General features: G+C 38.8%; 2 protein-coding genes across 10 annotated transcripts; one reads left to right on the top strand and one right to left on the bottom strand.

The window, feature by feature from the left end:
* The first annotated feature begins 4,333 nt into the window (after positions 1–4,333).
* Positions 4,334–5,819, top strand: MYB59 (myb domain protein 59). The gene is made up of 3 exons (XM_008789856.6): positions 4,334–4,593; positions 4,691–4,820; positions 5,049–5,819. The coding sequence occupies exons 1-3, from the start codon at positions 4,473–4,475 to the stop codon at positions 5,539–5,541; spliced, it is 744 nt and encodes a 247-aa protein (XP_008788078.3). The 5' UTR covers positions 4,334–4,472; the 3' UTR covers positions 5,542–5,819.
* Positions 5,820–6,241: 422 nt separating this feature from the next.
* Positions 6,242–20,183, bottom strand: LOC103705997 (diaminopimelate epimerase, chloroplastic-like). Of its 9 annotated transcripts, none has more exons than XR_016396310.1 (8): positions 19,871–20,183; positions 19,602–19,769; positions 17,708–17,780; positions 16,891–16,950; positions 16,443–16,516; positions 16,142–16,323; positions 7,707–9,486; positions 6,242–7,626 (listed from the first exon to the last, which is right to left on the bottom strand). XR_016396310.1 is itself a non-coding variant. In XM_088703626.1 (6 exons), exons 1-6 carry the CDS (start codon positions 19,979–19,981, stop codon positions 16,210–16,212), a joined length of 600 nt encoding a protein of 199 aa, XP_088559752.1. In that variant the 5' UTR covers positions 19,982–20,183; the 3' UTR covers positions 15,898–16,209. The 9 variants fall into 9 exon arrangements, 4 of the variants coding, with proteins under 4 accessions (XP_088559752.1, XP_088559753.1, XP_088559755.1 ...); XR_016396309.1 differs by having other exon boundaries at positions 6,242–7,606; XR_016396311.1 differs by having other exon boundaries at positions 6,242–7,482.
* Positions 20,184–20,404: the final 221 nt, after the last annotated feature.

Here is a 20,404-nt window from a genome sequence, read left to right as displayed (position 1 = left end):
ACTCTGTGGCCCGCATGACACTTCACTGTGCTCCCACTCAACAGTCGAGTAGCTGGCCAGGACAAAAGCCCAAAGCTCAGCCACCAACTACTAACAATAAATTGTGGTCCGAATCTGGGCCGCATGAGATATCCCATTGAACTGCAACAAGGCCAAGTTTCTTGTGATGGCGTACTCGAATGGTTTAGGAGCCTTGTGCCCACAATCAATTCATTACGAGGCTAATCTTGTTCTCATCATTTCATAAGCAAAGAAATATTGTGAGAGCACAAAAAGTAGGGGCCCGTTTTTTTTATTGCTTTTGTTCGTTTTTTCTGGTTTCAAAAATTCAAGACGAAAAATGAACCAGATTGAACGACGTACGTGGATCATAGAGCCATTTTGTTTTCTAAAATTATTTGTAAAATCTTTGTAATTAACTTTTGGTACAAAGGTTAATGGATTTCGAAAAAGAGTGAAAATAAAAGCTACGAGTAGCAAAAGTTTTGCGCAAATGCTATCTTCAACATCAATTTCTATATGGTATTTTACTAATTTCTATAGAAACGAAAACAACAATGATACAACATAGGCTCTAACCATTCTCATATCGTGTACCAAGCAAAGGAAACTGATAGACATTCGAAAGGACTATGCTCGTTCATATCTTTCTGAATGATAATATGCTGGATTGCTAAATTATTTATAATGGAGGAACTATTTTTAATGGAGGAACTATTTATTACGGACAATTAAAAATAGTCTTCAGGTTATAATGGAGGAACTATTTGTTACTGTGATCCTCCTGGATACATAGTTGAATACTGCAGTCATTTTGATCATGCCTCTCTTGAAAACATAATTTTCCTGTAGACCAAAAGAATTTGGTTCTAGGGTCGGTCAGTCAGCTCCAAATTGCATCTCATAACGAATCTTTAAGGGAAGAAAAAGAGTTGCAACCAAGTCAGATGTGCTTCACAGATGCCCCCTTTTTATACGGCAACTGGGCCTACCACCCTTTCCATCAGGTCAACACTTGTGTCCCTCGTTAGCTTAGGGAGGGACGCATCCAGATATAGTGAAACGGTCCAAATATATGAGAACAAATAGGTTGAAGCAAAGCTCTTCCAAAGGCCAAAACCAGACACTGCAATATGATGGATTCAAATCAGTGAATTCCTAGCTACTTAACAATAAATAAATCACTGCCTTCCAGTTGACCCATTGGCCTTACTCTTCTTTGTCCTGCACAACCATTTGCAGCTACTCTCATGAATCAAACAAGCAATTGATGGCCTTTGACATCACAAAAACTATCCATCCACCGACCAAGGTACACATAATGCAACCTGCCACATCCCCCATGCTTCATGTTTTCCCCCAACCCATTGATGACAAAAAACTAAGGGTTCCCCATGGCATCCAAACGAACAGAAAGAAATAACAGCAGCTAATGCGATACAACAATAATAGTGAGGAGCCAGAAGGCTAAAAGGGAACAACAGCATGAAAAGGTGCAAGTGGACAAGCCACAAATTGGTGACCTCCACCTCATGATGGCTTAGCCTTCCCCCCCTCCCCTTCATGATCCAAGTGAGATCGATACAGGTCAAGAAGGCAACCAAGGCTGACATCCTTTAGCAGGAGGCCTGTTTGATACCGTAGGATGCCGGCGAATGCATCAACATCACGAAGACATCATCTCCCACAACTATCTACTATATGATTTAGTGTCCACACACACACAACGACATACTATTTGCTTCTTGAGATCATATGAACAATGAGATGAAGAGTAGCCAAGTAGCGTGGCCCAAAGAGAACCACATAGTCTTATTGCTTCAACACTAAGACCTATTCTGGCTATATAACGTCGCTAGATCAACTTTGGTGACATAGAGTGATATCATCTCCAAAATATATTTATGTTCAGAATTAGGTATGGGAGATCTTACATAGAAGCATGATGTTCCATCGGTGCATGGTGGGCGACAATATTTACCTATTTTAGTAATTAATATAACATAAGATAGAATCATGAGTGGTGAATGTCTACATGCATGATGGTATTAGACCAACAAAGCACTGCGAGAACATATTTCTTGTGTGTCCCCATACTGATCGTGGATGTATAAAGTCATTTGCTTTTCACAGCCTCAAAGGTGAAAGGAACAGTCCAAGGAGAGACTGGTCATCTAAGACCAGACTTCTTTTTCAATTCAGTAACATATTCTGCCATGAATAGACGTTGCATCTTTTTCCTCTAATGGGTAGCTTCCTCCTGGGTCAAGCACTACCATGTCCTCCGAGAAGCTTCAGTGAAGACTTGTTTGGAAGGTGCCAAGCCTTTTTTTGGTTTAAATTGTGCCACTTGCATGTAAAATGGTGCTCCTTAACCACCTTCTCATATTAATCTAGTATTTGACGGCAAGCATAATCATGTTGTGGCAAAATGATAGCTGCATTATAATTAATCAGACCAATTGGGTAGGAGAACTATCTATCCACATGGTTGGGGAAAGAAACCAAGTTGATTTTATTTTAACCTAATGCCATTGATGACAGTGCTGCTGACCTATAAAGGTTAAAAAAAGAAAAAAAGATAAAAAGTACTGAAAACAATGTATCTGGATGAAAATTCATATATATATTTTGTTCTTAAAGAAAGAGATTTGTACTCAGGTAACCTAGTGTTATTTGAACCCTTGATGTATTTGGTTGGGCATATCATTCAGCAAAAATGAGACAAGGATTAATCCCTAGGTAGGAACTGCTTGTAACTTACGGTGGACTTTTAAAAAAGAAAAAAAGGAATGTGAAGTAATAAACCTCGCAAACTACAAATCACATCACCGCCAAAGTCCTACCAAAACCATGATACTACTACACTAACCTCTCTATTCGCTGAACTGCTCCGAAGTGGTAGTCTCACTAACAGCAAACCTAATGCAATAGTATGGCTTTAAGGTGGAGAAATGTATCTTTTTAGTTGAAAGCGACTCTGCTACGGTGATTGCCCAAAAATGAGATTTGAGCAATCATGTATTATTTTCTTAAAGGAAGAGATTTGTACTCAGGTAACCTAGTGTTATTTGAGCCCTTCATGTATTTGGTTGGGGATATCATTCAGCAAAAATGAGACAAGGATTAATCCCTAGGTAGGAACTGCTTGTAACTTACGGTGAACTTTTGAAAAAGAAAAAAGGAATGCGAAGTAATAAACCCCGCAAACTACTGACCAGATCACCGCCAAAGTCTTACCAAACCGTGATCCTACTACACTAACCCCTCTATTCGCTGAACTACACCAAAGTGGTAGTCTGTCACTAACGGCAAAACTAATGCAATAGAATGGCTTCAAGGTGGAGAAATGTATCTTCTTAGTTGAGGACGACTCTGCTATAGTGATTGTCTAAGAATAAGAGAGAGTTCAATCTTTATTGTGAGGCACATCTATCACAAGGCAAATGGAGCTGCGAACAGAATGGCCTCTTTTGTAGGTCATCGCTCTGATTATATTTTGGACGCTTGCCTTAGAGGCATTCTGGAATATGTTATTTTTTGATTTTTTTTGATTATTTCGAACTTGAATTGTACGAATTGTCCATCTTAGCCGCAAAAAAAAAAAAAAAAAAAAAAAAAAAAAAAAAAAAAAAACTTGAGAGACCATGAGTTTTAGTCTATGCTTAGTCTTGAGGCATTAACCAGAACAAAGAAGAGTGGATCTTAGGGCTCTGGCTTGTATTTTTATATGGAAATTTCTTCTCCCATCAATCCTTAAGAGCCATCTATCTTTGGATTGATTCACTCACCGTCGAATCTCTGCTTAACCATAATTTTTCTTTCTTTCTTTTTTCACTTTTGTTCTGTTTTTTGAGAAAATTAACAGTGGGTTATCACCTTACATTTCAGTGAATTAACCACAGAAATCTCGAATAATACAATAACATCTTTATAGCATGCAGTATACCATTACAAGAAACAAAGACATGTTATTATTTAGATATTTAATTACACATTCATGTCCTTCCATCATTTAGGATGTACACAGGACGCAGAAGTCAGAAGCACTCAATCAGGATCTAATGAATGAAAGGCACCTTATTTTTAAGGTCGTTATGCCTACACACCAGGTGGTACTATAGCTAAGTGCTAAGTACACTGTCTAAATGCTAATCAAACCAGAGCTCTGAAAAAAAAAAAAAAAGAAGAAGGCCAATGTCACATCACGTGGACTGCACATGCTTCTGAGCTGGTGACTCAGCCCCCACCAAAAGTAAAGAAAACAAAGAGGGAGCAAGCCAACATGTGAAATCACGTGACCCTGGAGGTCACTCCCTATAAAAAGATCACGAGAGGACGCAAAGGCGAGCAGGTTCTGTGGTCTAAGGACAAAGCAGTGGCTGCTGCTTTCCAAGTGGAGGTGGAAAGGGAGTTCTGAAGGCCGTGCAGAGAGAGGAGGAGGAGGAGGAGGAGGAGGAGAGACGACGACGATGGTGACGGTGAAAGAAGAGACCCGAAAGGGCCCGTGGACGGAGAAGGAGGACCTGCAACTGGTATGCTTTGTGGGCTTACTCGGGGAACGTCGTTGGGATTTCATAGCCAAAGTCTCAGGTTTGAGGGGGGGGGGCTACAAGTAGGCTTACTTTGGCGGTGAGGAGGGGTGGAGGACGCTACCGTTTAACCCGGCCTGGTTTAATGTTGTATGTAGGTCTCAACAGAACAGGCAAGAGTTGCAGGTTACGCTGGGTTAATTACCTGCACCCCGGTCTCAAGCGCGGCCGCATGACGCATCAGGAAGAGCGCCTCATCCTCGAGCTCCATTCGCGCTGGGGAAATAGGTTCGATATCTATCTCCATGCTTCATCTCACACTCCCCAACAACAACAACTCCTTTTGATTAGCTCCTCATCTATTACTGTTCCATTAGTAAAATTATATCTCTTATGAACTCGCCTAGATGATGATTCTTGTGGTGCACATCCACAACTTTTTCTTTCATCTAGTGGCATGCATTTATAGGCTTGCCGCATAAGGAACGACTTTGACGAGCAATGCTTATTGTATAGGTGGTCTCGCATAGCTCGAAAGCTCCCGGGGCGCACCGATAATGAGATCAAGAACTACTGGAGGACTCATATGAGGAAGAAGGCCCAAGAGCGAAAGAGAAACGCTCTCTCTCCGTCATCATCTTCGTCATCTCTGACCTATAATTCGCCCTCTCGAAGCGAACCCCCAGCGGAGGAGGCTGGGTTGGAACAGCACGAGCTTAATAGCGCCAGTGGTTGCTGCTGCGTAACTACAGGGTTTGTGGTGGAGGAGGAAGGTGCGAAGGGGTGGTACTCCATGGATCAGATTTGGAATGAGATTGCAACCTCTGAAGCAGTCAGCGGGCTGAGCTTTGAGGGATGTAAGAATGAAGTCTGCGATACTTCCTGGCCTCCGATGCCCTCCCCTATGTGGGAATATAGCCCTGAATCACTCTGGAAGATAGATGAGGAAGAGTTCAAGATGTTTCCTTCTGTTCATGACCTATTGGTCCCTAACTACCATCACAGTTGAGAGTTTTGTAACTGGCGCTATTATACTTAGTTCTCTCTTGGCCTTTTGTTTGTAGATGTGAAATGGCTGGGAAGTAGAACCTCTGGTAGGATGGAGCTATTTCTCATGTAAAATTTAGGTATGCTTAGTCGTAAGGCCCATTGCGTGTTTGTAAGATAGATATTCTACTGTGCTGAACTTGATCGAACCAGACTAATTTGCCTCCTAAGGAATGTGTAACAGTTGTCTCTACAGCTATGAGGTTTGTCGCCCGAGGAAGTTCTTGAGAGGCCATCTTTTATTGGAGTCACTTGTTTTTTCTTTGAGAAAATTGGAGTAACCTACTATTAATTTAAAACATTTGCTCAAAGCCAAAACTTCATGACGAATTAGGAACTCTTGTTGTATTTATTTGAACAGAACAGCAAGTTGCTGAAGAAATTATTTAAATCATTTTCTACATGTGTATATGAGCACATAAGAATGCATACTTTAAACAAAAACGATCAAGATTTATTGAGACCTTGAGTGAGTTCGGAAGGATCGATTTTCAGGTGGCAACGGGTCAGGTTTGTTGGATCAAATAAGAACACCAACATACAAAACCCTAACCCATACTCAACATGATCTGATCTCGGATCAAGATCTCTCATACGCTTGTACAGAGGCTCTCGAACTCTGTCTGGCTTGGATTTCTTCACATTTGGCTAGATAAGCATGATTGGCACCATGGCCAGCTACATATCATTTCGGGTCACTCGGTTAATCCTAACCCAATCTATTTTTCAAGACTCAATTCTAATAAATCTAAGCTAGCATGTTAAATCCATTATTTATAAATCTTACCGGCTAATTTTTTCAAAATGATTTAAACAACTAGTAGCAAGAAAAAAGATTAATCATCAAAAAAAATATCAAACCAACCTAAATTATTTTGATCCAAATAGAACTCCATCCTTATGACCTAACCAAAGTCAAAACTTTAATCTATAATTGACCTATCTAAAATTCTGAGTCAAAAATCTGACTCATGTCCGGCCCTAACTGAAAAATTCATGACAAAACATGACATGAATTGATAGGGTTGGGTCAAGTTTTTCAGATGGGTTAATTTTTGCCATTCCTAGATATAGTTCGAGCATGGTTGGTTAAAACATAAAAGAGCAAGTCAAGCAACCACATGATTTTTGTACATAACTATATCGAGACACTGTTACAATAGTCCTACTGGTAAAACTAATGTTAATTTGTTAAAACACTCGACAAAATCTTGGGCCTAGATCCACAAAGACATGAACAAAGGGGGAAATCATACCCATCATTCTTTTTTCTTTTTTTTTAAGTAATAGAGTGAAGAAAGATTAAGCTAGCCTTCCAAATCACACCCATCATTCAAAACTAAATAAACTATTGTTATGGACTATAAATTTTATATTTCATTTTGAAAATAATGAAAACTAGTGCTAATTTTATATAATATTTAATAAAGAACTTTGTTCCCTTTTCTTTCTTTCTCTCTTTTTTCTTTAAATTCAGGAGAGACGACCTAATAATACATCAAAGGTAGTTGGTTCTATCTACTTTCTATAAAGTCCAGTGAAGTCCTTATTTAGTTGTGTTTTATCCTTTGTGCGAAAGAAGGATACACATTTTTTCACGCCAATCTATCATTGGATTATCCACTACACAGATCACAAAATGTTCCAAACGGCTGTCATTCATCCACCACATAGATTGCAAAGCAAAATGGGGATGAATCCTTGTCTGGCGCAAAGGATACAATTGGGCTCAAGTACTGGATAGCCATGCATAACCCCTACAATGACAAGGTTCATCCCTTGCTCTAAAATATATGGAGAATATGTTCATAGGGACTTCGGTTAACTTGTGTGGAACTCTGATGCTTCCTCTCCAAGGTTATTCCGTGAATTCTTGTACTCCGATACAACGGGCTGTGCATGTCTACGCAAAGATGGGAGAGAGAGAGAGAGATACACACACATAAAAAAAAAAGAAAAAGAAAAAAAAGGGGCTGGTTTACAAAAACTATTCCGTCTAATTAATCAATCCATGATAGAGAGACAAGCTGCAATGAAACGACACACACTGCTTAAAAATAAAACGTTCACTGTAAAGATGAAACAAGGTTCTCCATGGCTGCAAAGAATGATTTAAAGACTTCTCACCTCGACTAATGTGGCTGTTAATCCTCCAGACGTAGGTCGCTTGCATGTATGGACCCTCACCTCGCTCCATTCTCTTTTCCTCCCAATCATCCAGCATTGGGAGTGGGGAGGAGGCGAGGGTCGGCACAAGTAGTGGGTGACCTCTTTTTCTTCAACTTTTCTAGCTAGTGACAGGAAATGTTTCCAGCCTTATTCGATAGAGAAGGATTAGATTGGGAGATTAGTTTGGCCGGTAGTTGCGCGTCTTGCAAGTCTGAAATGAGAAATTAGTGGCTGCTAAGATAGGGCAGATAAAAGGAAGATGATAAGGCTTTTTGCGAATGATCTCGCACCTGATACCCTTCTTATCTCCTAACTAAAATAATTTGGTTAGTGCTCAGCTACTCGTATCCCATCAGCCCATATTATTCTATGGTGACTCTTTCTCGGCGAATGATGGCTCCGGCTTTTAAGCGTTAATGGGGCAAGAAGAAACATGCTAAAGAGAGTTGGAAACAAGCACGACAAGAAACAAATAAAACATCATGCATCAAAATAATGGGATATCTGCAATTTGATAATGACGGATGAAGGTGGCCACACAGATAAGCAAGCTGCAAAACAATTCTCCATCACAAGGAGTTAATAAAGCAGGAAATTTATTTTACGTGGATCCTGCAGAATATATGGTCATTTTCCATCTTTGACTTGCTAAGTTATCTAATGCAGCTTTAAGTGTTAGTAGACTTCACTTGGTTCTTCCGTAGCAGTTTATCTAAAAGACTTCAAGTATTAACAGTTGTAACTCACAGAACGCAGGCTGACAAACTATACGCATAATCGCTACTAAGACTGCACTTGCAGAGTAGGGTACTTGATTTCGCAAGGGGTTAATAGTAACTATCGGAGATAACTCATAAACAAGCAAATTAAAACGATGAAATTTTGTTCTTTTTCAAAGCTCTTTGCTTCTAGGCGATCTCCAATGACAACCCTAATTCATGCAACTTCCTGTGTATTTATGTACAGAAGACATGCCTTCTATTGGACATTGTACCAATAACTTCCATATTCATACACTCATGATGCCCAAACAGAAGATCCGTGCGTAGGATTCACATGCTGCATTAGATGAAACTCTCTGCATCTGCCATCTACTGATCTAATCCGTCTAACCAGAACACTAATTCGAACTTAAACCACAACTGTCTCTCCATTTAATAGCCACATGAAGGACTTGGTTCCTTAATGTATTCCAACAGTTGATGTAATTTATTACATGGTAAGCAAACCAATAAAGGAGAAAGATAATGTTCAAGAACATTAGTTACGGTATCTAACTTACTGAATAGTTTAAGATTTTCTTTTCTTCCATTTAACCATGGCCCCAAGCCCTATCTGGAATTAATCAACCCCTTGAAGAACCTGTTTGCTGAGAAGCCTGATAGCGACTGCAGTTGGGTTTCCTGGTGGCATTTCTCACGTTAAACAATCGATCAGTATCTATACTTCCTGTGCAACCGAGCTCCTTCATTCCAGGTCATATGGCTGCAGAATCTTGCTAAACAACCTGATAAGCCTGTCTTTCGAATTTATCCCTAACAGATGCAATAAACATACCGACCAAAATCCTCAGAAAATGCAGCTGAATGTAGTAGTCATCCTGTCATTGGCCTTTAGATGATACTAATAAATGCTATAACAGGTAAGTGAACGAGGTGGTCCTGGTGCCCGCTCAATCTGAGTTCTTTTCCATAAAAAGGAGGAGACCATCCTGCAGCCCGCAATTACAGAGCAGGGCCTACAAAGTGGAGAGCAATGAGAGAAATAGAACAGAGTGCTCGAAAGTTGGCATTCGAAACATGAATTAGACAATTACATCGTGCAACATAATCCTAAGGACAACAATTTGCACGAAAAGAGGAGTAAAGATTGCTGTTCTGACATGACCACAATTTTTGGCGCCGAGTATGGTGTCTACCAACAAGAAGTCAATCACATGCCTGAGATGTTTGGAAAGCTTTGGCTGTGTGAATTTGAACTTGAGGATACGATCAGGGCCGGACCAACGCGGTCGCCTAAGGCTCCGGCCCAAAGAAGGCCCACTACAGAAAAGCTTTTAAAGGCAAAATGGAAGAAAAAAACCCTCCTGTGAGTTTACCTTAGACCAGCCTACTGCAAGGAAGGTCTCAAAGATAAAACAGCCTTAGGCCTCTAAATATATTGGGCCACTTCTGGACACGATGATGGGCAAATCCAAATAGCCCATTAGAATCAGGTGCCAGGCACGGTATACTGAATGCAGAATTTTGGTTGAACAGGCAATACTTTGAATTTTAACCAGAATATTTTATTTGAACTGCAGCTTTTACTTTTGTTCCCTCCAGTTGGCTCTTAGGTATGAAAACATTTGATAAGCAATGGAGTAAATGTCAGAAGACTACTGCTTTGTTCAATCAAAAAGGAGCACATATAGACTACTGTCAAATCCTCCATAACTGATGAGAAATGGTGAATATACTGCAACCTTATAAAGAAAATCCAAATTTATGCCCATCAAATAGAGGATTCTAGATTCCCTCCTTTCTTTCCTCCTTTTTGTTTTTTGCAAATAGATATAATGAAGTGGGAAAAAGTGGATCCACTCATCTTAATGGCATCAACGCCAGATTGCCCTTGTTATTATATGGGAACAAGTGGGTGACAGAAAATTCATGCAGGTCCCACGCATTCATACTTTCATTGTATACGCCATGCGTGTGCCCGGAGATACCCAATATATATATATATATAACATGATGTGCGCACATCTTGTAAGCATATGCGCACCCAATTGTGCATACCACCTTATACTTCACCATATTAAAATAAAAAAATTAAAAGTTGGGTTTGATACAACCGAGGATCTTACTCAAAAAGGCTAACTGGAAGATATTTTTTTAGATTCTTTAGTCTTGTATAGGTACCCAAAGTGTCTTCGGTGAATAATCGATATGGGACTAAACACACGTCCGCACCAGTCCTCACAAACTTTCTCCGTTCAAGTCCTGACATTCTCGTCAGGCTAAGGGTTTAAATTCATTCAAATCTAATCACAAATACCACGATCGACCCATGGTCAGCCTTCATGAATTCGTGTTGTAGTGTCCCCTAATCCACATAGGCTATAGGCTGAGTTCGCTCTGATACCATTTATCACAAATCAAGACCTCACCCAAAATGGCTAGCCAGAAGATATTTTTGGAAATTTCGTAATTATAAGTACTCAAGATCTTCTCGGTGAATAACCGATGTGGGACTAAATACATGCCTATATCGGTCCTCACAAGATTAGGATCCTCTCCAATTCAGGGACGAGCTGGCGAGAACGAATCACACAATGGCCAGCGACTATGTGGACCCTGTGATTCTTTTTTTTTCCTTCTTATGAACACTAATCCTAATAATCATCTAGATGTGTCAACCAACTGCAAGGTGAAGATGGTAACGATGACTCCTTCGTGCCTGTGCATATTAAGCATGACAGGTCTCTCACTTGAACAAGTAATAAACCAATTACAGCATCTACTCAAAACGGTGACTCCCCCTCCCGAGTCTTATATAGAATAGTAAGATTTAAACCAAGACATTATACCAGTCCTTTAAATATGAAGATTTCTCCACATGGAACAAACTCAACCCCATCTCTATTTTTTCATCCCACAGACTATTTTGAGTACTACTATAGGATGTCACTTCTCTGCACTAAATACCATCCCTCAAAACTTTATCTGTCATTTCCCTTACCTCGAAGCAGATTTACTGATTCAGAGAGTGTCACTCGCAATGCCCCAAAACCCCTCAGTACCTGAGTTCCTCATCACCCTGAAAATGTAACAAATTACTACCCTGATAAGCGTTAACTCAATGGTGTCACATTCTTAATTTCCAAATCTATTTTTCTTTGCACTCTTGCCTTTTCTTTGGATCAACAAACAAAAATACTCAAATCCTCCATATAATAACAAAGAGATGACATAACATCTTCTTGCTTAAGATCTGGAATCAGATCGTTCCCCCTGAATAAGTGGCAAGCAATGATACTATCCAAGCAAGTGCTAAGAAACAAAATAAACATTAAAGTAGAATGCCCCTGTAACTGGTTTGACCAAATACGGCTAAATTGGTTGAGTTATTTAAAAGATTGATACTGATAGGAAAACCTATATATTTGAGGGGGGAAGCTGGGAGGGGGGAGGGGGGGAGAGAGAGAGAGACTTGAAGCTCTCTCATCCAATTTTTTCTTCTTTCCCAAATATGACCCTTGATAAAAGCCTTCTCATTATGACTTTATTAGATGCTAATTCTATGCATTGCTTTTGCTATTCCCATCTCTTTGTGATGTCAAAACAATCAATCTATTAATTGTATCATAGCGCATGTCATCATTATATATATATTCATTAAACAACTTTCATTCTAGTTTGTTCCCCCTCTTCTTCCATCTTCAAACCATGATTATGGAATATATATTAAAAAAAGTAGTGTTTTAAAATGTGACGCATGAGGTAGTTATATAGGGGATCAAACAAGCTGAACATAGAATGAGCTAGCCTAGCTCAAGCTCAACTCATTTTATGATCGAGCCAAGCTTAAACCAACTTATTTAGTTTCAAGCCCAACACAAGCTACTTGCAAACAGCTTGCTTTAAAAAATCAATGAGGGTTAAAGATATTTCAAGATCTTTATTTACATAATTTTTTGTTTAGTCTATGTAATTTAATCTCTATAATCTTAATTAAACTTTAATATTATAATTGAAACACATTTTTTGTACAACCTATGTTAGTTTATAGTAAATATGCAAAAAAAAGTGTGTGTGTGTGTGTGTATTATTAAATTAAGCTAGCCAAAATGTTATATATATATATATATATATTATATAAATTTATATTTGGGGCCAAATTGAAGCAAGTTCAAATGAGCTAAGCCTAGATCTAGCTCAGTTCATTTACTATCCAAAGGAGCCGAACATGAGCTAGATCATGAAAAAGTTGCTCATTTGACATCCCTAGTTGTATATATGGATGTGGTCTCTTGCACTGCCTTGCCTATATGCACTTATTATATGCAACCGTACCGCATATGGACTAAACAGGCGTCCAATTAGCATTTTGCCATCTTATATGTGGCCCACTTCCATCATGGGTAGGGGTGTTAAAGGTCTAACCGGTTCGGCTACGGGCATGCAGAATCCAAGTTGCATCAAAACTCTTATCAACCAGATCTCAGCCGGCTTATTAAACATGTTAAAATTTTAAAATCAAATTCAATTATTTATTAAACAGGTAACCTAGCTCGACTCATATAACCTATCCAATAAACAGCTTGAATTAGGTTTACAAACAGTCATAAATGAATCAAATCATAACCATGTCAACTTCGTCCAACTAACAAATGAGTCAAATAGGTTAAGACTCTTAAGCCTAAACCCGAACATTTAATAAATGAGTCACACCAAATAGACATGCTTATGGTCCGAACCCATTTATGCCAAAGCTAAACATGTTTAACTCGAGTTGGTTGCAGTCAATTCATAAATTGCTACTATTGATTAGGGGGGCAAACATATGGATAAATTGCCCCTCTTATGTGGATATATGCAGATAGAGCAGGTTCAAACTGATGCTTAATTTAGATGTGAGTTTTAATTATGTTATAATTATTGCTAGTAATATTATATATTAAGTAATAAGCACCAATTAAATAATAAGCACAAATATTGATATTATCTATCTAAAATTACTATCATTATTATTATTTTTTTATTTTAGTTCATATATTTTAAAAAATTTATATAGTTAAAAATACCAACCTTAATTATATGCGGTTATATATGTAGCCTGCATACTAGATATGTATTATGCAATACCTTGCATATTACAGTCACTTTTCTAAAACACTAAAAAAAAAATAAAAACAATCTTGTTGAAGGAAGATTTGCCACTGAGGATAGTAATGAACCCAAAAGTCCTAAAAACCTTTAGTGTGTTGTTTGCCTTGACCTAACTTGAGAATCTACTAACAACCAAAACATACTAGAAAATGTTAAGAGAGTCTTTTGTATCTTATCAAGTGCTAACAAAATCAGCCCAACCTATACAACTAAATTTTTGCATTTCCCCTGGAAAGCGACATCTGTCGATAAGTGGTTATACCTCATAAGGTAATTGTTCTACACTCCTTACTTGGTGTAGCTTGTTATATGGATCGTGAGCGAGAACTTATGCATCCTTGAATTGCAATTACATATATATATATATAAGTTATATTTAAAATAATATCACATATCTTCTAAAGAATCAAAAATTATAAAAAAAAAAAGAAAGGAAAGAAAGGAGAGGAGATGGGAGAGACCCTAGAATATGTCCCTCCCTTCTCGTACCGCCCCCATCTTCTCCACCCCACCCCCACTAGACAACCTCCATCTGCCCCCTCCTCTCTCTCTCTCTCACCCCCTCCTCAGAGTCCCATTCTCTCTTTTTCTTGAAACTTCTTTCCTCTCGTTCTCCATTAACCCTACATCCAGATCCCCTACCCTCAACTTGGCTACCGTGACACTGTTCAAGTAGGCCAACGCCCGCCACCTCCTCCTATACCCCGCCTCCTCTTCCTCCTCGTCTTGGAACTCTCCCTCCTCTCTCGCAATCTTGCCCTCTCCACAGTCACCATCTCCCCTCTGCTTTGATCCTCGTCCCTCCCCTCACCCTCACCATTTCCTCCCCACCTTTCAATAATGGTGTGAATAGTGCCCTCGGTATGTTGGGTCGAGATAGGTCGGTCTTGGGCCGGGCTCAAGTTGAAGCCTATAGGCTCGAGCGCCAGTCAAGCTGGGTTCGGGCTTATGAATTAACTCTCAAAATTAAGGCTAGGCCTGGCTAAACCATGCAAAGGTCTATCGAGAAGGAAAAAATAGGTTTCAAAAAGACTACCGACAAAGATAGTATATATAAATTCTTCTGAAAAAAAAGAAAGAAAACGTAACATAGTAGTATATAGAATTGTGACAAAGGTTGCTTCGCATTATATATTATGAAGCTATGTGCCCAATTACAACTTCATATTTCTTCCGCCAAAACTATCTTGGATTTACCAAGTTGGTGCTACAAAAAATCCTACATTAGGCACATTTACACTTTCCAGCATACTAGTTTATATTGAGGGAGCCTCTTTGAGAATTCTCCGTGACTTGAGTTCAACTCAATAATCTTGTAAAGATGCACCAGCACAAGAGTAATAAACATCGAAAGTCAAATCTAAAGAAATAAGTTCAAAAAGATTGGAAAGGAAGAAGAAGGGGGCTGATGGTGCTTTCTTTTTTATTTTTCTGAAACCTTCTCTTGTATTGTATGTAAGCAAAATATTTCTAATGAATCATTTTTTCTTGTATATTGCAAAGAGTCCTCAACAGATTCTAATCAGAAGCTTGGCCCCAAGAAGATGAGGAATGAGAGTCACATTGGTTGATTATAGGCTTTCTTAGGAGACACAGTAGAAGTTTGTTGCTTCTTTCTCCTCACACCTATCCATTCTCCATCCCTCTTCTCGTTGCTCTTCAATCCTTAAATATTTATCATATGACAGTGTTCGATCAAATGAACCAGGTCAGACAACTTTTAGCATTTAATGATTATATTAGTTGGCACCAGCTCACATAAGAAATGCCTAGCATCTTGGTATTGCTCGCATTTTAGTCATTATGAAGTTGAAGTAATCAACAGAAATTTGATTAACCCCAATATCTACTGACTCCCAGTATCTATGTATTCTAGGATTAAATCAAGTTGTGACCTGGCTTTTGTCCAAGGAATCAAAAGTATTGCATTTTTAATTGTGGTCCTCAAGCTAATGGAGAGGAAATATTTGACTCCAAGTCATGATGACAACTTGCATAAGTTGAAGAAGTAGAACTATAAGTGCTGGTTGCAAAAAAAGTTTTCTAATGAAGGATTTGGGATAATCCAATAGATAACAAAATGATCAAATAAATAGAATAATTGTTATATATGCTAAATTTTTAACCACATCAAGGGTTATAACTTTATTAGACTTTTACAAACTCTGTTTTACTCAAAGAAAACAAAAAGGAACTCTGACAATCTAAACTATCAAAGTATTTTCATGCAATCAAACATGTATGGTTACTTTTTCTATGCATAGTCAGCCATATCATTTACAGAAAATAGCATATCAAATTTCAAGGGATTAATTGATGTCTCCATGTTCTCATGTTGGCAATAGCATATCAGACAGCAACATCAGCTGCGAGAAGGTACAGACCTTGAATTCCATAAACTAGCTATGACAAACTGATTATAGCTCCAGACAGAACATGCCATCATGCAAATTACAAGTAACAAAATTTCTGACAGTTTAGAGACATTAATATGCATGTTGCAGATAATACTTCAGATACCTTTCAATTGGACTCATTATCATCTCTTCTTGAAGCAAAGGTCTTAGAAACTAATCCAAATTGCTGAGCTAAAGGGGGACAGATCCATAAAACACTGCGTCTGCAGGGCCTATGTAAACATGGTTGTCTTCCTCCCTCCACTCAATCTCCAGTGGCCCACCAGGCAAATCAACAATGCATGTCTGGTTCAAAAGAACATTCACCAAAAGTATAGAGTTATAAATGAGAATGGGAAAAGCACATGCGAGATAGAATAAGATGAATGCAACAACGTAAAGATCACATAGTAATATGAAGATACCCTTTCAGTGTGGCCCTCTAGAACTGCCGCGACAACAACTGCACAAGCTCCGGTCCCACAGGCTAGAGTTGCTCCTGCCATTCAAAAATAATTTAACCATCCAATTGGTTCATAACACAATCACATGATGACAAAAGGGAGTAATGCAGATTTTAAGACTGTGACCACAATCAGGATACTAAGAAGCATGATTTGTAAGCAACTCCATTTACCTGACTCAACACATACAAAAGAATACGGCATACAACTGAGCTGGGATGAAATATTGTTTCTATTATATTAGAAACCGAAAAGGGAGGCAATCCTATGCAGAGTAACATAACTGACAAGATGCAAGAAGGTTTACAATATTTCTGCTCTTCAGGAAGTATAACCAAATAAAAGACCATAATCACCCTCACACACACAGAGACACGTGAACATAGAAAACAATAGCTCTGAGAAATACCTGCACCATGTTCCCATACACGCATTTTTAGGTGTGAACGAGAGAAGACTTGCACAAATTCTGCAAAATAGATGATCAAAGAATTCAATCAAGGAAACCAAAAAAGGGATTCTATATGCTACTGCTCTTTAGTGTGTGCAAAGGCGAACAGCACCACCATATCCTTTATGGATGAAAGCAAACCACAACAGCTGCAGATAGGCATGCAGTCAAGCATGTGACGGAGAACTATAATATGCCTACTTACACTGATCAGTTAACATTGCTCACATAAAGAATCTCATTATAGAAAATAAAGGATATGCAAAAGCATTGAAGCATTAAAATGGAAATAAAATTAAATGCAATATCAGACATCGCATATTATGATGGATGCATACCCATACAGTACCAGTACTTTACCGACCTGTAACCAGTACTTTACCAATTCGGTAGCATACCGGTATTTTACCGATACGAGGTACAGAGTGGTTCCACTTGGTTCGGAATGGTATGGACCAGTTCAACTCATATACTGAACCGAAAGTCATTATCATACCGGTACTTTACCAGCACGGTGTGGTATAGTCGGTACATGTCGGTATGGCACACCAAGTTGTCAACTTTTCTAATTTCATTATGAACTATGTGCGAAGAATTTTTTTTTTAAGGAAAAAGTTAAACCAAGACTGCTCCAAGAAACAAAACAAGTAGCTTATGAGTTCACACTAAGAACATATCCAAAACTATTTACAGGACTTCAATAGTCATAGTAATGTCCAATGTAGAAAAAGAATATGAATATCGAAGAAAATATTTTAGCAACTTGTATCAGTACGAGAGGGGAACATCTCATGGTGCTCAAATTTTGGACCAATATCTCCCAGCTTTAAGTCATCCACCTCCAAAGCCTGTATAGGACTAGAATAAGACATTGTATAGTCATAATTCAAAAGGCTTACTCAAGAATTAATACTTCAAAAGGCTTCTAAAATCATTCCAATTCAACATTCATAATGCATGATAGAAATTATAAGTTGTTAAAGATATTCCTTATCGAGTATGTGTCCACCTATGGAAAGAGAAGATTATGATGAATTGATTGTCCATTACATTGCATAATTTGTTGAGAATCAACCAAGGAAATAAAGTACTCTAGGTAGATATTATGGAACATTAATGTTTAATATGCATGAATATCTGTAACCAAGAAAAGTCAAAGACTATAACCATACTCATCACCATCAAGATCTTCTCCTGGCTATTTAGGGTTGGCAATTAATGACATTAACAAAAATTATTTTAGCAAAGTGTAGTCCCTGAAGTGCAACTATCCTAGAACTAGGAGTCCAAACCTAGATTTCTAGATGACCTAAGTTTAAAGAAGTGTCCTACTGTAACTTCTAACAAGCAGAGCTTTTGATATGGATAGGTGCTCCCTTTGAGGCAAGACAAGTTTTTTATTCGTGTTAACCAAAACCATTAAATAAACCAATGAGGAATGAAATTGGAAGTTATCTCTTGTTGGTCTGTTTTCTTCGTACCGGTGTAACAATAGAAGTGCGATTTTTGGCATCTAATGCATCTTGATATTGAAGTTCTATTTTTCACCTTCAAGAATCCAGTAGTTCGTTCACTGCAAATAGAGTTTCAGAATTCTAGAAAGATAAATCTATCTTTACTCTATCTTGTATGCCACCTTTGATTCCCCTAGACTTGTAAGCAGTCTAGATGAAGAGGGAAGAAGATGACAATTTATGTTGGGAACTATATTCATCTTTGGGGCTCAATGTAGAAGTTAGCCACAAGATTTCTGTTGTTCCCACTCCAAAAAAATAAAAATAAAAAAAGGATAATATTTTTAGATTATATTAACTTAATGATGTCCATGCTTCAGAATGAGTATGTGTTTTTTTTTTTTTAATTTGGGGAGGGGGGGGGGGGGGGTGGTGGCAAATGCATATGTGTTTTTAGGTTAATGCATTTGAGACAAAAAATTATGCATTACCATTTGCATACAATAAATGTGGCCGCAATTTATTTCATTTTTACCCAAAATCATCTAATAGCCAAACAAGGAACTAAATTATGCACTTGTAACATTTTCTATCATTTTTTTCAGTTTTAGCATACAAAAAAAAAATCTATAGTTTCTTTGAAAACAGACAGTTGTATGTCATCCAGCTTCCATATGATGCTTTATGAAAAAAGATTTACCTGCATGTCATTGCATGCTTAATCAGATTAAGCATATCTGATGTTCCTGAAATGTATAAGAAAAATCTATACTTTTTACCTTTATCCACCACACAGTTCCATTGTAGCAGTCAGGACTGGTGTGGTACATGGGGTGTAGATGGTTTCAGTCAGTACCATTCAGCCAATCACTGATTTCCACAGAGGACCAGTGAACTGAGATGTGATATGCCGAGTGATCTCTGGCATTTTTATAACAAGAATCAATAACCAAAAATTGTTTAAAGGTTAATTTCTCCCATACGTGAAATAGAAAGCAGTTAATAAACAATATAGACAGATAACAAGAAAAACAAAAAGAAATAAAGATGGGACATGGAATGGTCTATTCTGCTTATAAATTGTGTATCTTTCCATAGAATTCGACTTGTCTAACCATTAGCACATCTTCAAGCTGCTTAAAACTCTCATCTACAGCCATAAGAGGAAATTGACCGAGTGTGAAACAAATAAAGATTCTCCAAGCAACGGATTACCTCGGGCTCGCTGTCATCCGAGTTAAAGATCCTCATGGAGTAATCGGTGCCATTGACCCCGGGCAATGCAAAGATTACACCATCAGCACCAATCCCAAAATTCCGATTGCAGAGCTTCACGGCCTGTTGGGGAGTAACCCTAGGCTCCAAGGAATCCCTATTATCCACCTATATTAATAAGATAAGCTCCACAAGAACCGGATCAAGAAGAAGTCCATGCCCAAGAAATCAAGAATCGGAGGTGGACAATGAGAGATCGCATCACGAACCATGATGAAATCGTTGCCGAGACCCTGGTATTTGACGAAATGGAAAAGGCCGGAGTCCTTCCTATCCAAGAAAGAGGCATCGGGGGACTTTTTTGGGGCTTCGACGCTCATGGAAGCCGCCGGCGATCGAGAGCTAGGGTTTCGGAGAACGAGGACGGGTTTGTGGGAGTGGAGAGATGGAGGGAGGCGGAGCGGAGAGAAGGGTGCGAGGGAGCGAAGGTGATGGAGACGGCCATGGTCGTCGGCGTCAGCCTCGCCGCCCCACCTATCGAGTGCGGGGAGGCTTGTCCGTTTGTGCGAGGGTAGGAGTCATCTCCTCGCTTTATACAAGGCGGAAGGTATTTGAACTAATGTCGGCAACTGAGGACCTGACTTTTGGTTCATCATTCAGGGGTTGCAGGGTAGCGGTGCGAATGGACCGGGATTTAAATCTCGAGAGGAGCCCGGTCCGGCCCAAATATAGTCTACCAGGCCGAACTGGACCTTCCAAATGGGGCCACGGCTTCCTTGTGGCCCATATAGTTTACCAGAGGA

This window comes from Phoenix dactylifera, chromosome 8 (assembly GCF_051530095.1).
Source record: "Phoenix dactylifera cultivar Ajwa chromosome 8, Ajwa_hap1_PhDact_Kaust_v1.1, whole genome shotgun sequence".
NCBI lineage: Eukaryota > Viridiplantae > Streptophyta > Magnoliopsida > Arecales > Arecaceae > Phoenix > Phoenix dactylifera.
The sequence above is the reverse complement of the archived record's forward strand: the minus strand, read 5'-3'. Positions and strand labels throughout refer to the sequence as shown.

What these genes read in the sequence shown, in the direction of transcription:
- MYB59 (XM_008789856.6), top strand. Translation starts at nt 4,473, where the DNA reads ATGGTGACGGTGAAAGAAGAGACCCGAAAGGGCCCGTGGACGGAGAAG. An exon ending in TTTCATAGCCAAAGTCTCAG is followed by an intron (nt 4,594 to 4,690) that starts GTTTGAGGGGGG and finishes TGTTGTATGTAG; the next exon opens with GTCTCAACAGAACAGGCAAG. An exon ending in CATTCGCGCTGGGGAAATAG is followed by an intron (nt 4,821 to 5,048) that starts GTTCGATATCTA and finishes CTTATTGTATAG; the next exon opens with GTGGTCTCGCATAGCTCGAA.
- LOC103705997 (XM_088703626.1), bottom strand. Translation starts at nt 19,981, where the DNA reads ATGAGCGTCGAAGCCCCAAAAAAGTCCCCCGATGCCTCTTTCTTGGAT. An exon ending in TGTATGGGAACATGGTGCAG is followed by an intron (nt 16,517 to 16,890) that starts GTATTTCTCAGA and finishes TTTGAATGGCAG; the next exon opens with GAGCAACTCTAGCCTGTGGG. An exon ending in TAGAGGGCCACACTGAAAGG is followed by an intron (nt 16,324 to 16,442) that starts GTATCTTCATAT and finishes CTTTTGAACCAG; the next exon opens with ACATGCATTGTTGATTTGCC.